The sequence below is a fragment of the Mesoplodon densirostris genome, chromosome 5, assembly GCF_025265405.1.
Source record: "Mesoplodon densirostris isolate mMesDen1 chromosome 5, mMesDen1 primary haplotype, whole genome shotgun sequence".
Classification (NCBI taxonomy): Eukaryota; Metazoa; Chordata; class Mammalia; order Artiodactyla; family Ziphiidae; genus Mesoplodon; species Mesoplodon densirostris.
The window spans coordinates 46,568,935-46,583,548 of NC_082665.1; the positions used below are offsets into that span (position 1 = coordinate 46,568,935).

The window sequence follows — 14,614 nt, forward strand, 5'->3', positions numbered from 1 at the left end:
AGAGACAGAGAGACAGAGAGACAGAGAGAGAGACAGAGAGTATTCCATCCCAAAGCAGAATATACGTTCTTTTCAAGAGCACATGGAACATTCTCCAGGATAGATCACATGCTAGGCCACAAAACAAGCCTTGGTAAATTTAAGAAAATTGAAATTAGACCAAGCCACTTTTCAGACCACAATGCTGTGAGACTAGAAATCAATAGCAAGAATAAAAACTGCAAAAACCAGAAACATGTGGAGGCTAAACAATATAATATTAAACAACCAATGTATCAATGAAGAAACCAAAGAAGATTTAAAAATACATAGAGACAAACAAAAATGAAAACATAATGATTCAAAACCTATGGGATGCAGCAAAAGCAGTTCTAGAGGGAAGTTGAGAGCTATACAAGCTTATCTCAGAAAACAAGAAAAATCTCAAATTAACAATATAACCATACACCTAAAGGAACTAGAGAAAGAAGAACAAACAAAACCCAAAGTTAAAAGAAGGAAGGAAATCATAAAGTTCAGAGCAGAAATGAAAGAAATAGAGACTAAAAAAATAATAAAAAAAGATCAATGAAACTAAAACCTGGTTCTTTGAAAAGATAAACAAAATTGAAAAACCTTTAGCCAGACTCATCAAGAAAAAAAGGGACAGGGCGCAAATCAATAAAATCAGATTTGAAAAAGAAGTTACAAATCTGAGAAAGGTTAAAAAAAAAAAAGAAGTTACAATGGACACCACAGAAATATGAAGGATCATAAGAGACTACTATGGATAAATATATGACAATAAAATGGACAACCTAGAAGAAATGGACAAACTCTTAGAAAGGTACAATCTCCCAAGACTGAAGCAGGAAGAAACACAGAATATGAACAGACCAATTACCAGTAATGAGATTGTATCAGTAATTGAAAAACTCCCAGCAAATAAAAGGATAAGTTCATAATTCTTTGTCATTTTCAGACTTGAAAACTTCCATGGCCTGCTTACATTACTGAAGACAACATAGTGCCAATGGCTGACCCTTTCAGAGTTCTACCTGGGTTCATGAGCTCTGTTAGGCTCACTCACAAAGAATGTGTATTCCTCCCATCACAGGGGCAGCATGTCAGGCAGAAATCTAATGGGTATCCAGAGATATTTAGCTACCTTTCAAGGAGAACTCTTTTCATTCTTATGATAAGATTAGAAAAATAAAGGGATAGACTCTGAATTTTGTTTCTCAGTAATACCACATACAGAAGTCACAAATGAAATTGTGATTTTTAACTTCAACTCCTAGATTGATTTTATTATCAAAGAAATGTCAGAATCATTCACCTAAAAAATCTATGAACTACACTGAACAAAAACTTTGTATAGAGGAGTATTGGATATGTTTTTGGATGAGGAAAGGGATATATGGGCTAAGGATTTTGATTTTTCTTCTAAGAGCCATTGGAAGTTATTTAAGGGTTAAGGTGGAGCTGTAGCCATGGGTGTGAGAACAGTGGTGATCTCAGCAGTTCGGCTTTTTATAAAAATGATGTTGCCCCAAATGTAGGGAATGGTATATAAAATGTTAGAAAATACACATAGAATGTTAAAAGGTTATGTCAGTATTCCAGGTAGGAGATCCAGTTTTCCTGAACTTGGAGAGAAGTGGATGGTTTCAACAGACATTGAAGAGATACAAGCTGTGGATTTGATAATGATTTTGACATGGATTTGAGAGATTACTCTCAGGTTTGTTGCTTTAAAAATGGGTAGGTGATAATGCCATTATTTGAGAACGGGTGGGCTGGATGAGGTCCATGTTTAATGATAGGTTTGAAAAGACTCTAAATTTGGATTTGGACATGTTGAGGTTGATGGGTCTTTGAGATGTTTGAAGAAATTATCAGGTCATTGGAATGTGGCAACATCAAGAGTGACAGGTTAGAGGAAATTAATATGTCTTAAAAACTACTCAGGGCCTCCCTGGTGGCGCAGTGGTTGAGAGTCCGCCTGCCGATGCAGGGGATACGGGTTCGTGCCCCGGTCTGGGAGGATCCCATATGCCGCGGAGCGGCTGGGCCCGTGAGCCATGGCCGCTGGGCCTGCGCATCCGGAGCCTGTGCTCCGCAACGGGAGAGGCCACAACAGTGAGAGGCCCACATAACGCAAAAAAAAAAAAGGAAAAAAAAAAAAAAAACTACTCAGAGGCAGTTTATCAAGTTGCCTGCACAGTAAACTCTAATGACACAAAGTGTGTTTCTAATTGTTACACTTGGGTATGTCTGGGGTGATTTGCTTGCTGATTGGTTCATAATGCCCAGTAGAATGACTTTGCCTTCATTCTACAGGGAATTCATTGGTAAATTTCACTGAGGGAATTCCAGGATTCTTTTTACTTTTTCATGAATAGATTTGAAAGAGTACAAATAAAGATGTCCCTGCAACTGAGGCTTTCAAGGAAAAGCTTTGCACAACACTGCTTCATTCTACACCTTCCGCTTTTCTTCCTTTAAGGGTTGTAAGAAGAGATGCAGCCGTACATGTGAAAACAGTGCTGGCCTAATCAGTTTGGCAATTGGTAAAGATTACTCTGGCCCTAATGTAGAGCACTGTAGAGGGAAATATACATTTTTTTTCATTACTTTCTATGAAAAATCATCATCTTTCCTTCAAGAAAACAACCGTTTTCTCATTCTCCCCAAGACTTACAGAAACTGAGTGAGGACACCAGGATCTGTCTAATTTTAATTATTTGTAGTTTTTCAGTTTGCCTGTCTGATAATGAAATATCCAGGTAAGCATTAAAAATCCTGGCAATCCTATGGGATTTTCTGTTTCTCTTTAGGACAATTTCATATGCCTGTCATAAATACTAGATGTTTTACTGTTAAGGAAACAAGCATAATAAGATTTCTTTTTAACAGTAAACTTGGAATAATAGAAGAGTAAAACAAATGGGAAAATGATAATGACTCAAAAGTTTCAGAGATTATTTCATAATTGATAGAGAATTTTCTTGTCAGGGCATGGACAACTAAACTGTGCTGTTCAAACTTCTGTAAGTTATTCATGGATGAGATAAAATCACTAATTCCAAATGGATGAGGATATCAGTCTATCTATCTATCTATCTAGCTAGCTATCATCTATATCTTAGGGTGAAAGATCTAAAATTCTTAATAGCTCTTGACCTAATTATGAAATCTAGAAATATCTATTATAGGTTGAGAGTTGGCAAGAAAGCTAAATAGGTTTAATCAGGACAAAATGTCCACTTTGGAAACTAAATGATCTGTACTCACTGTCCATAAGGCCAGTTTTCAGCAGAGACATATCAGTCAATCTTCTTGCTACTGGTATTGTGTTTCCAGGTTTCCTTGCAGGTATATACTTCAAAAAATATATTCTTTTTTTTATTTTATTTTTTTTAATAAAAGATATATTCTTAAAGCTAATTTTTCTCTTGTTCTAATCTCAGTGAAGATGGAAAATAAAAACTAAGACTTATTTTAAGGTTAAACTAATACAATTTTGGAAAATATGTAAATTTTTGTATGTATTTTAATCAACAAAAAGTGCATGTAGAAAATTGTGTTATTCATTTTATTTTGAGAAATAGCTGAATTTACACACTAAATTATAGGTGGATTTTCCCCTTCTAAGTAATCGAAGAATCTCTATGTTCACCTCCAAATATCTTAGGATCTCTTCTTTTCGATTTACTTTTAGACAAAATTTACATGTCACAGAAGAAATTCAAATTATTAAAAGATTACATCAAATATTTCATTTGCATAATTGACAAAAATTATAAAACATTTATCAATATATCCAAAAAGAAATGTACTTAGTTATAAAAGCAAACAAAAAACTTACTGTACTTGTATACCTAACTTTATTCATTTACAAAATACCTTTTGAGTATTCCAAAAAAAAGAGAGAAAGAAATCACTCTTAATGGTTGAAGTCAGATATGAAAATATTCAAAAGCATATCCACATAATCCAAAAAATTACTAAACTGAAGATATATTTTTACAAAAAATTTTACTTGTAATGAATTCCTATTTTTTAATAAAAATTTTTATTGCTACCTACTAAATACAATAATAACATTTTTGTTGTTTCTCTTTTTCTCATCTTCACTATTAACAGGCTTATGACTATCAGTAAAACTATCTTTGTACATATATTAATATTATAATTGTATAAATAGGATGATAACATATATTGTGTTTTAATCACAAACACTTTTTTGGGGGGAATGTTTATCTCTCTCCTCCTCTCCTTTATTTTCTCACCTACACGAAGATCATAAATATTAACAACCTGGAGTCTATTGATTCACACAGTCTTTATGTTCAGATGGTTATATACAAATATATATGTGTGCATGTGTTCAAAGATATACAGAGAGCGAGAATTTTAAGACTTTGTTTAATGTGATCATCTCATATATAGTTCTCTGTATCTTACTCTTCTCACTTCCTTATTAATTGTGAAGTTTTCCTTCAGTCAACTGGTGGGTCAATAACTCATTTTGAAGTGACTGCCATAATATTGATTAATATAATTACACCAGCATTTGTTCAACCATTGCTTCATCCTGATTGGTTTTCATATTATTTTCAGTCTTTTGCCACCATGAACAATGCTGCAGTAGACTTTTCTTCCTATGAAATGATATGCTATTGCTATAGAATGGGTTGCAGACATGGATTGCTGGGTTGAAGAGTATGTGTATTTTATTTTTAAGAGACTGCCAAATTGTTTTTTTGTTTTTTTGTTTTTTTTGCGGTACGCGGGCCTCTGATTGTTGTGGTCTCTCCCGTTGCGGAGCACAGGCTCCGGACGCACAGGCTCAGCGGCCATGGCTCACGGGCCTAGCTGCTCCGCGGCACGTGGGATCTTCCCAGACCAGGGCACGAACCCACGTCCGCTGCATCGGCAGGCGGACTCTCAACCACTGGGCCACCAGTTGCCAAATTGTTTTTAAAAAGCTTAATTTATATTCTCACCAGTAAATGTGAGAGTGGCCATTTCCAAATTTCATTAAGCAATAAATTTTGCTAATCTGAGGAGTGAAAAGTGATGTCTTACTGCTATTTTATTTGCATATCTTGAGTATTGAGGAAGGAGAGCAATTTTTCCTACATTTTTTGAATATATGTTGACATATTTTTCTGTGACTCACCCATTCAATTGCATTTTCTATTGAATTATTTGACTTTTCTTATCAATTTGTAATACTTTTTGTATGTGATAGGTACTGATATTTTATCTTAATTTATTATACATATTTCTTCCAAACTTTTATTAATCTTTTACCTTATTATAGATTTCATATATACTCAATTTTCATGAAGTAATAGATTAAATATACCTATATATTTTTTTATAATTTATGGGTTTCTTACATTAGTCCAAAAATTTTGTAATATATTTAAATTATATTTATTTTATGACTTTTCTTAGAGTGTTTAATTGTTCATTTTTGTTTTGCTATTTTTTAACTTTTAAGTCCTTTATCTGGCAGCAGCTTTAAAACAGGCATACGAAAGGGAGTCATTCTTACTTTTTTCCTGATAGACAGGCAAATATATCATACTATTTATTGAATAAATCATCATTTTTCTCAATTGAAAAATCACCCATGTAATATATTAAATTCCAATATACACTTGAATCTGCTTTGGAGTCTTTGTTTTGTTTTACTATTATACTTTCCTACTTCCATGCCATATCATATTCTATACCTGTTCTTAATTTGAAGGGAGATGCTGTATTATTTAGAATGTATGCTATTAGTTTTGATAACTATTCTTTAGCATATTTAAATAGCTAGATTCTATACCTATTTTTAAAGATTTTTATATTAGAAGATGATTATTAAATTACAATCAATCTTTCCAAATTACAAAATAAGCTCACTTCTTTTATACAAGTCATGAAATCATTACTATATGTATATATATTTGTATATTTTCCCCCCTAGTTTATGGGACCAGTTTCCCAAATACTTATTGTTTGTAAAGAATATTTACTCAAGGATAAAAGGTAAATGTCCTGATTAGAGGGGATACATAAACAAGGAAGATGTATTTTTTTCAAATAAAATGTGATTATTTTCATGGTCTTTCATTACTGTGTTCTTCACCTACCCTTTTACTGCAGTGATAGACTGAGTGAATATAATGGTGGCAAACAAGACACTGGTGACTGAGTTTGTTCTCACTGGACTTACAGATCTTCCAGGGCTGCAGGTCCCCCTGTTCCTGCTGTTCTTGGTGATCTATCTCACCACGATGGTGGGCAACCTTGGACTGATTTTTCTCATCTGGAAGGATCCCTATCTTCACACACCCATGTACTTATTTTTGGGCAGTTTAGCCTTTGCAGATGCTTGTTCTTCATCCTCTGTGACTCCCAAAATGCTAATGAATTTCTTATCTATGAATCATATGATATCCCTGTTTGAGTGCATCTCCCAATTTTATATTTTTGCTTCCAGTGCAAACACAGAATGTTTCCTGCTGGTGGTGATGGCCTATGACCGCTATGTGGCCATATGCAACCCCTTGCTTTATCCAGTGGTGATGTCCAATATCTTCTGCACTCAATTATTAGGTGTCTCTTATATTATCGGGTTTCTTCATCCCCTGATGCATGTGGGTTTGTTATTTAGATTAACTTTCTGCAAGTCCAATGTAATACATTATTTCTACTGTGAAATTTTACAACTATTTAAGATTTACTGTAGTGATCCTAGAGTTAATATGCTCCTGATTTTTACATTTTCAGTCTTTATACAGTCTTTCACTTTTATGAGTATCATTATCTCTTACTGCTATGTCTTCTTTGCCATCCGGAAAATGAAGTCTGAAAAGAGCAGGAGCAAAGCCTTCTACACGTGCAGTGCCCACCTGCTCTCTGTTTCCTTGTTCTATGTCACTCTCTTCTTCATGTATGTGCATCCTGGGTCTGAACCAGCCGGAAATCAGGATAAACTATATTCTTTATTTTATACAATCATAATTCCTCTGCTAAATCCTTTTATTTATAGTCTGAGGAACAAAGAGGTTATAGGTGCCTTGAGGAGAATAATGAAAAAATAAACAGTTCTTAAGGCAAAATTCAAACTTGTTCTTTTCAAACTTTGCAAAATACAAGGGGTCTGTAGTTATGCAAATTAGCCTTGGCTTTATAATTTTAAGAGAAGGCATGCCTAGGGTAGTTTCTGAGTGCTGTCTGATGAAAGTCAGCTTCAATGGATATTTGTTTCAATGGCAGGAGGTCTTCATACCACAGAAAACTGATTTTTTAATTAAAAATAGAACATCCTTTTTAAAACAAAGGATTTAGAATTTTCAATGTTTGACTCTGTAAATTCCTTCTATATTGATATAGTAGTTTGTAATTTTGCTGTGGCAGACATTTGCATGTTTTTTTGTTTGAGTTTGGTGTGACTGAGTGAAGATAATTGTCTAGAGCTTGCATATCAAAATTCTTGCTGCTTCTCAACTGTTCAGAGACTCAGATGAAGTGACTTCTTGGAGGAGATTGTTCCTAAAGAGGAAAATTTCTTTGTAATAATGAAAATGTTTAAAAAGCACAGAATATAAGAGACTGGTAGATTTTACTGGAGAATAATGGAAGCTGGGATAAAATAAAAAGTGAACTACTGAACATGGCTCAAATATATGCAAGTACATAGTGCATTTTATCAGGAAAATTATAGATAATAGTGGTATTCAATACTTTGCAGATATTAAAAGATTTCAGAATATATTTCCTCAGATATTAGCAGTCTACTGTATTAATCTTTACAATGTTTAATAAGGCAGAAACATACATTTACATAATTTTCACACTTCTTATAATCTCTTGCATGTTTACTATTTAAGTAAAAATAATTTATTTCTGCAATTACATGATGCAACACTTCTTAATTTCTGTAAGTGCCAGTATGGAATGGTTCTCATTTCTGAAGTGATTGTAAAAACTTACAATGTAATATTTATTGTTCTTTCATTGACTGCTCTGTACGGAACGTGTAGTGACTTTCTCTGTTGGCCATCTCCTAAATTTAAAGGAATTCTAAGGTAGAAAATGTAAAATTTGTTTAAATTTATGTCATCATTGCTACCTATTGCTGTTGCAAAATCCTTAGGTGACGACCTGATATTGCTGAGCAGTAAGGAAGAATTAAAAGAAGAATTACATATACAGAAAACCTGATGTATAGACACAACAGGTATGCAAGGTAGGAGGATGCAAGGCTGAAAACTGAAGCCAGAAATGCAGCTCCACTGCCCTATCTTAGAGTATCTTCAGGGCACAGAGAGTACGTGAACTTAAAATGATTATATAAATGTAATCGGCCATCTAAACAGGCAGTGACAAGAGGAATGAACACATTGAAGCCAAATGAATTTAAAAATTCTACAAATCAAATCAGTTCTGGGAGAAAATTGTCCTCGTTGTATAAGTGGAAGAACTTATAGGGGCATCTTTGGTACTGATAGAGATCAAAGTATCTAATCCATCCATGCTTCTGCAAGGTGACCTGTCCTCTCTTCAACCAGATAGGGAGAAAGGGTTTAGATTTGTGAAAAAGGACACTGTTATTTCAAAGCACAAGTGCTGTAAAGCCATATAATATTCTAACTCATCAGAAAAACCTCATATATAGAAGAATTTATTTTTTGAGAGTATTTTTGGAGAGAAATGACCACTGGAGGGAGTCTATTGTGTATTTACACCCTCTAAACTGGTGATTCTAGAATTGGCAAGTTAGGATCACTCATTCTAAAATATAGCTCATCAAGCCATTTCCTAGAAACAAAGGAAATCTTGGATTCCTAAGGTAAATAATCTGCAATGGATAGCACTGATACTATAACAACCACAAGAGGACTATGCTCCTGGCAAACAGTCCCAGATTTCAGGGTAAAGAGAAGATCTATAAACTTCTAGATAGAGAGACTGGGTTACTAAAAAGTAAAGGTAAGTACAGTAATATTTGACTTCCCATTTGTTGCACTGAAAGTACAGAGACAATGGAACAACATTTATAAACTACTGAGAGAAAAATGGGTTCCATGAATAGTGTTATAACAAAGTGTGTACAGAAGAATTTTGAATGGCCATGCAAACTGTGTGCACTGCTTAACTCAGGGGCACTATTCACCACACAATATTGTATTGCTGGCTGCCCTGTGTATTAGACACCATAAGCAATGACCCAATGGATGATGATGATGTGACTGGGAAGAGTATTTGCTTAGATTTTTAAAGACTACAAAACAAATTAAATAACATTCCATCACTATTTTAGGGGAATTTTGGCAACTATCAGAGGAAACTTTATTCCAATTAAAAGGCCCTAATGTTAAGTGTTACATAGTATAAATTGTATGCCATGACTCACTGTGAAACACTGTTTTCCACTCTTCTAATACTGTAAGAGCAATTTTCATCATTTCTTTTGTTATATGTGGACAAACCTAAATTTAAGGTTTTTGAGAATGGGTTGCTTGAGAGATAGTCTGACTCACTATAATAGCTAGTGTTGAATGACTCATTCAATGTGAGTCACAGATCACACTGTCCATTGATTCCGATATATTCCTTGTCACAGATACTGTTGGTGCCTGCCCATGTCTTTTCTAACTATAATCTGAGGGCTTTCTCTGATGGCCAGAGGCATTTAAGGCAGATTGGAGGAACTCGGAAATGACTACTGTTCTTAGACTCTCCCCCAGACCATTTATCAACCAAGGATTGGCAGGAGTTGGTGAATAAATACCCCAGATCCTTTGCCCTTTGGCTGATATAAATTTGACGTTCATGCTCTATACTGGCTCATGGTGTTTCCAAAAATGATTAAGCTTGATTGCCCACAGCTGTAACTTGTTTGGCAAATTACCCTTTATCGGCTGCATTCCCTTTCCCGTCTCACTTCATCACTTTCTCACTCATCAACTATTCACAAATAAATTACTGCACTCAATGTCTCAGTCTGTGGCAGAACACAAACTAAGATACCTACCCCTTTTCCCCTAAGGTAGAATTTAATGTTTTATATAGAAACCAGGCATACATGTACTATACTATTTCATATGAAGCGATTATTACTTTACAGAAATCTCAGTGGTTGGGGGTCCTCTCACTACTTTGGATATGCCCCATCTATCCAGATGTTATTCAGATCTAAGCAGAATCTTAAAGTGGTTCTTCCTTTTACCTCATACCTTTAAGAGTCTGACCCCCACCACATACATATACAATACACTCTACCAAAGTTTACAGTCAATGTCCATTTTAACTTGGTATCTGAAATATACACTTCAGCTAATAAAAAGAATTTTAAGTTTTTATAATTCCGGATATTTCATTTGTCCTTTAAGTACGATTTACTTCCATTTTTATTGTCCTACACATGAAGACCAGACTTCAGATAAAACTTGTGAGACAAACAAACAACAACAACAAAAAAAAAACAAGAAAGAAACAACCCAATGTCAAAAGGCAAAACAATCAAAAGAACTAGTGTCAGATATGACTCAGAAGTTGGGATTATCAGTCAGGAAATTTAAAATGATCATGATTAATATGTTAAAGTTTCCATGCATGATCAGAGTTAGAGAGATTTTAGAGCTAGATGGATAGAAAGTATTTTTTAAAAGTCAAGTGAAAATGGTAGAAATAATTTTTTAAAAACATGAGAACAAACATAAAGGATGCCTTTGGTGAGCTCATCAGTAAATTAGACACAGTAGAGGAAACAACAGTGATGTTGAATATAGGTCAATAGATATCAAAATTAAACACAAAGAAAGAAAAGAGTAAAAAAAAAACCCAGAATATTCAAGTACTGTGAAGGACTATCAAGTTATCTAACTTATGTGTAACTGGAAACAGAGGAAAAGAATGAGAGTTGGGCAGAAGGAATATTTGGAAAACATAATGGTCAAGAATTTTTCAAAGATAATGAAAGTCATCAAACCAAAGAATCAAGAAACACAGAACCTGAGGCAGAATAAACAAAACAAACAGAAACCAAATCATAAGAAAATAAAAACACAAAAACACCTGGACACATTATATTGAAGTGGCTAAAAACCAAAGATAGAGAAAAGTTTGAAGGTAGTGAGAGGGGAGGGAAAAGTACACAGCCAGAAGATAACTGAGTAATTGAGTGACATATTTCAAACTGTGAGGGAAAGAGACCTGCCAACTCAGAATTTTACCTAACAAAAAATAACTTCCAAAAATTAATGTGGTCCAGGTCCCCAGCATGGGGGACTTTCTTCCCCACTGCAGGATACCTACTTGCTTTTGAGTTTTGCCTTTTTACTTCCACAGATGTAGGGGTAGGTGTAGGTGATGGGTCAGGAGGGTTGGAGCTGGGCTGGGTTGACCTTCTCACCTGGCTGGGCTTCCAACACCCCTCTTCTGTGCCTCCTCCAATATGGTCGAGGAAATGGGCAGGGGTTGGAGAGTAGCTGAAGTTTTTGGGGTACTCAGTGCTATGTGAGTTCTGCAGAGGGATGGCATAATGGGTCCTTTAGGTTGGAATGGGGCTGGATCCTCAAGGCTGCTGGAAACTTCTCAGCCTGAAGTCTAGTCTGGGGCCAGGATTGAGAGCAACTCTGAAGGGGCCTCCCCCAAGCCTTGGGCTGTCTTCCTGGTGGCATGAAGCAGGACAAGGTGAAGCTGCAGCAAAACCTGGAAGGGTCTCAGGACATCAGAACTTTACAGGAGCTCCAAAGCAGAAGAGGATCACCCTGTGGGAAGGTATTTAGCCAAAGGAGCAACTGCTGTTTTGAGACTCTGCAGCTCAGTGTCAGTAATGTGTGTAAGCTGTGTCCCCTGCTGCAGAAATAGGTGGAGGAAGCTGACAACAAAGAGAATCTTCAGGGGAAAGGCAAAGAGGAGTCCCTCCTGCAGCAGGCTCGAAAGGGAGAGCAGATAAGCATTGAGAACTAAGTAGCTTGGCATCAACAAGCACATAGTCTGAGTGTGGCTCTGTACCTGGTACCAGAAGGGCAGTCAATCAAGCAGGAGCTATTCCCAATGAGAGTATTTTGAGGCTGCTGAGTCTCCTTTCATGGGGTCAACAGTGTGCTTTTCTCTGGCACCAGGGCCCATTTCAGTATCCTAGACTATGGGGGCTCTCACTTCACTATTCTGTACTCCTTGGTCCCTTTGACCTTTGAAGGTGAAGTGTTCCCTTTTGTCCAGCTCACCACTCTGGGCTTTCTCATGCATTCAAACTGAGGTGTCTGCTTTTCTCTGAGGGGTGGGGGCAGGAGTGGGGGATGAGGAAAGCAGGAGAAACTGGGGAAACAGGACCCTGGGATTTGTGCCAGGGCTTTTGGAGTTATGTTTTTCATTCAATAAATAGGAAACATTCAATTACTTGGGAAGATGAAGAATGGGGGCAGGGAGTTTTGAGGGAAATAGTCGGAAGGAAGGTAAAATTCATTGATGTTCTTGATTTTAAACACAATGTCAGTCATCACTTTGTTTTTAAATAAAGAAGCCTGGGACACAGTGGGAAAAAAAGTGTAAAATAAAAACTTTTAAGACAAGAACCAGGGCCTCCCTGGTGGTGCAGTGGTTGAGAGTCGGCCTGCTGATGCAGGGGATACGGGTTCGTGCCCCGGTCCGGGAGGATCCCATATGCCGCGGAGCAGCTGGGCCCGTGAGCCATGGCCGCTGAGCCTGCGCATCCAGAACCTGTGCTCCGCAACGGGAGAGGCCACAACAGTGAGAGGCCCGCATACCGCAAAAAAAAAAAAAAAAAGACAAGAACCAAAAAAAAAAAAAAAATCATTACCCAAAGTGCTAGAGAAAAAAAAATTATGAAAGGAAGTTCTTCAGGAAGAAGGAATATGATATCAAAGAGAAACTTGGTGCTACACAAACAAACATCTCTGAAAATAGTTAAAAATTAAGGTTCATATAAAAAGGATCTTTCTTTCTTCTTATGAATTAATCTAAGAGGTAACTGAATGCCAAAAGAGTAGTAATATATCGTACCTTTACAGATAAAAGTAAAATATATGATAATATAGCAGAAAAGATTAGAGGGAGAAATTACAATTTGTTAGATTATTGCCCTATAAATGTAGTGGTATGATATTATTTGAAGGTAGATGTAATTAATTAAAATAATATATTGCAAACCCTAAGAGAATCACCAAAAGATAGACAATATATAAATAATAAGCCAAATGTAGATATAAAATGGAATCATAAAAAAGTTTCTATACTCCAAAAGCAGGCAGGAAAAGAGGAAAGAAGAACAAAGAACAATGGAATGGATAGAAAAATATCCAGCAAAATGATAGATTTTAATCCAATCACAACAATAATTCATTGAATATAAATGGTATCATATACCAAATAAAAGACAGATTGTCAGATTGGATTCAAAAGCAAGATCTAACCATATACTATAACTATATACTGTTGAGAAGAAACACACATCAAAGACACAGATAAATTACAAATAAAAGTATGAAAAACAGGCATACTATGCCAACACTAATCAGAAGAAAGCTGGAGTGGCTAGCAAACAAAATAGGAATATTACCAGAGATAAAGAGGGACACTGCAAAATGATAAAGGATTCAATTGATCAAAAAGACAAAATAATACTAAGTCTGTAAGCACTGAACAATGGAGCTTTAAAATACTTGAAGCAAAAACCGATAGAACAGGAAGGAGAAAGAGACAAAGAAGAAAGAGACAATTACAGATTAAGACTTCAATACTCCTCTTTCAATAATTGATAGAACAAGTGGAGAGAAAATCAGTGAAAGTAGAGAAGACCTAAAGAACATTATCAACCAACTTGATAGTTATAGAATACTATGTCAAACAACAGTAGAATACACATTATTTTTTTATGTGTGCACTGAACATTCACCAAAATAAACTCTATTCTTTGTAATATTTAAAATAATTGAATTAGGGGAGGGCCAAGATCATGGAGTAGAAAGACCCTGAGCTTACCTCTTCTTACGGGCACACCAAATTTACAACTATTTACAGAACAACCATCAACAAAAAAGACTGGAACTTACCTGAAAGATCTTCTACAACTAAAAATATAAAGAAGGAATGACAACAAGATGGGTAGGAGTCATGATGTAGTCAATTCTCATACCCTTGGACCCACAAATGGGAGAATAATTACAATTGAAGAGGTTTTCCCAAAGGAGTAAGGGGTCTGAGCCGTACATCGGGCTCCCTAGACCAGGGGTTCATCCTAGAAAGATGAGACCCCAGAAAGTTTGGCTTTGAAGGTCAGTGGGGTTTATTTTAGGAGTTCCAGAGGGCTGTGGGAAATAGAGACTCAACTTTTAAAGGACACCACAAAATCTCACATGCACTGGGACCCAGGGCAGAAGCAGTAATTTGAAAGGAGTCTGGGTCAGACCCACCTACTGATCTGGAGAATCTCCTGGAGAGGCAGAAGGCAACTTCAGCTCACCTTGGGGACATAGACACTGGCAGAAGCTACTTTAGAGAGCTTGTTCTACCATGTGGACACTGGTGCTGTCATTCACCATCTTGGAATCCTCCTTCTAGCTTATGAGTCTCAGGACCCAGCCCCACCCATGCCCAC

The 14,614-nt window shown here is 36.0% G+C and overlaps 1 protein-coding gene and 1 pseudogene across 1 annotated transcript; both read left to right on the forward strand.

Annotated features, from left to right (window-relative positions):
- The first annotated feature begins 1,699 nt into the window (after nucleotides 1-1,699).
- On the forward strand, nucleotides 1,700-7,088 carry LOC132490434 (olfactory receptor 5AC1-like). Its single transcript, XM_060098798.1, has 3 exons — nucleotides 1,700-1,723; nucleotides 2,489-2,552; nucleotides 6,160-7,088. Exons 1-3 carry the CDS (start codon nucleotides 1,700-1,702, stop codon nucleotides 7,086-7,088), a joined length of 1,017 nt encoding a protein of 338 aa, XP_059954781.1.
- Nucleotides 7,089-8,891: 1,803 nt separating this feature from the next.
- LOC132490435 (POU domain, class 5, transcription factor 1-like) lies at nucleotides 8,892-12,255 on the forward strand (annotated as a pseudogene).
- Nucleotides 12,256-14,614: the final 2,359 nt, after the last annotated feature.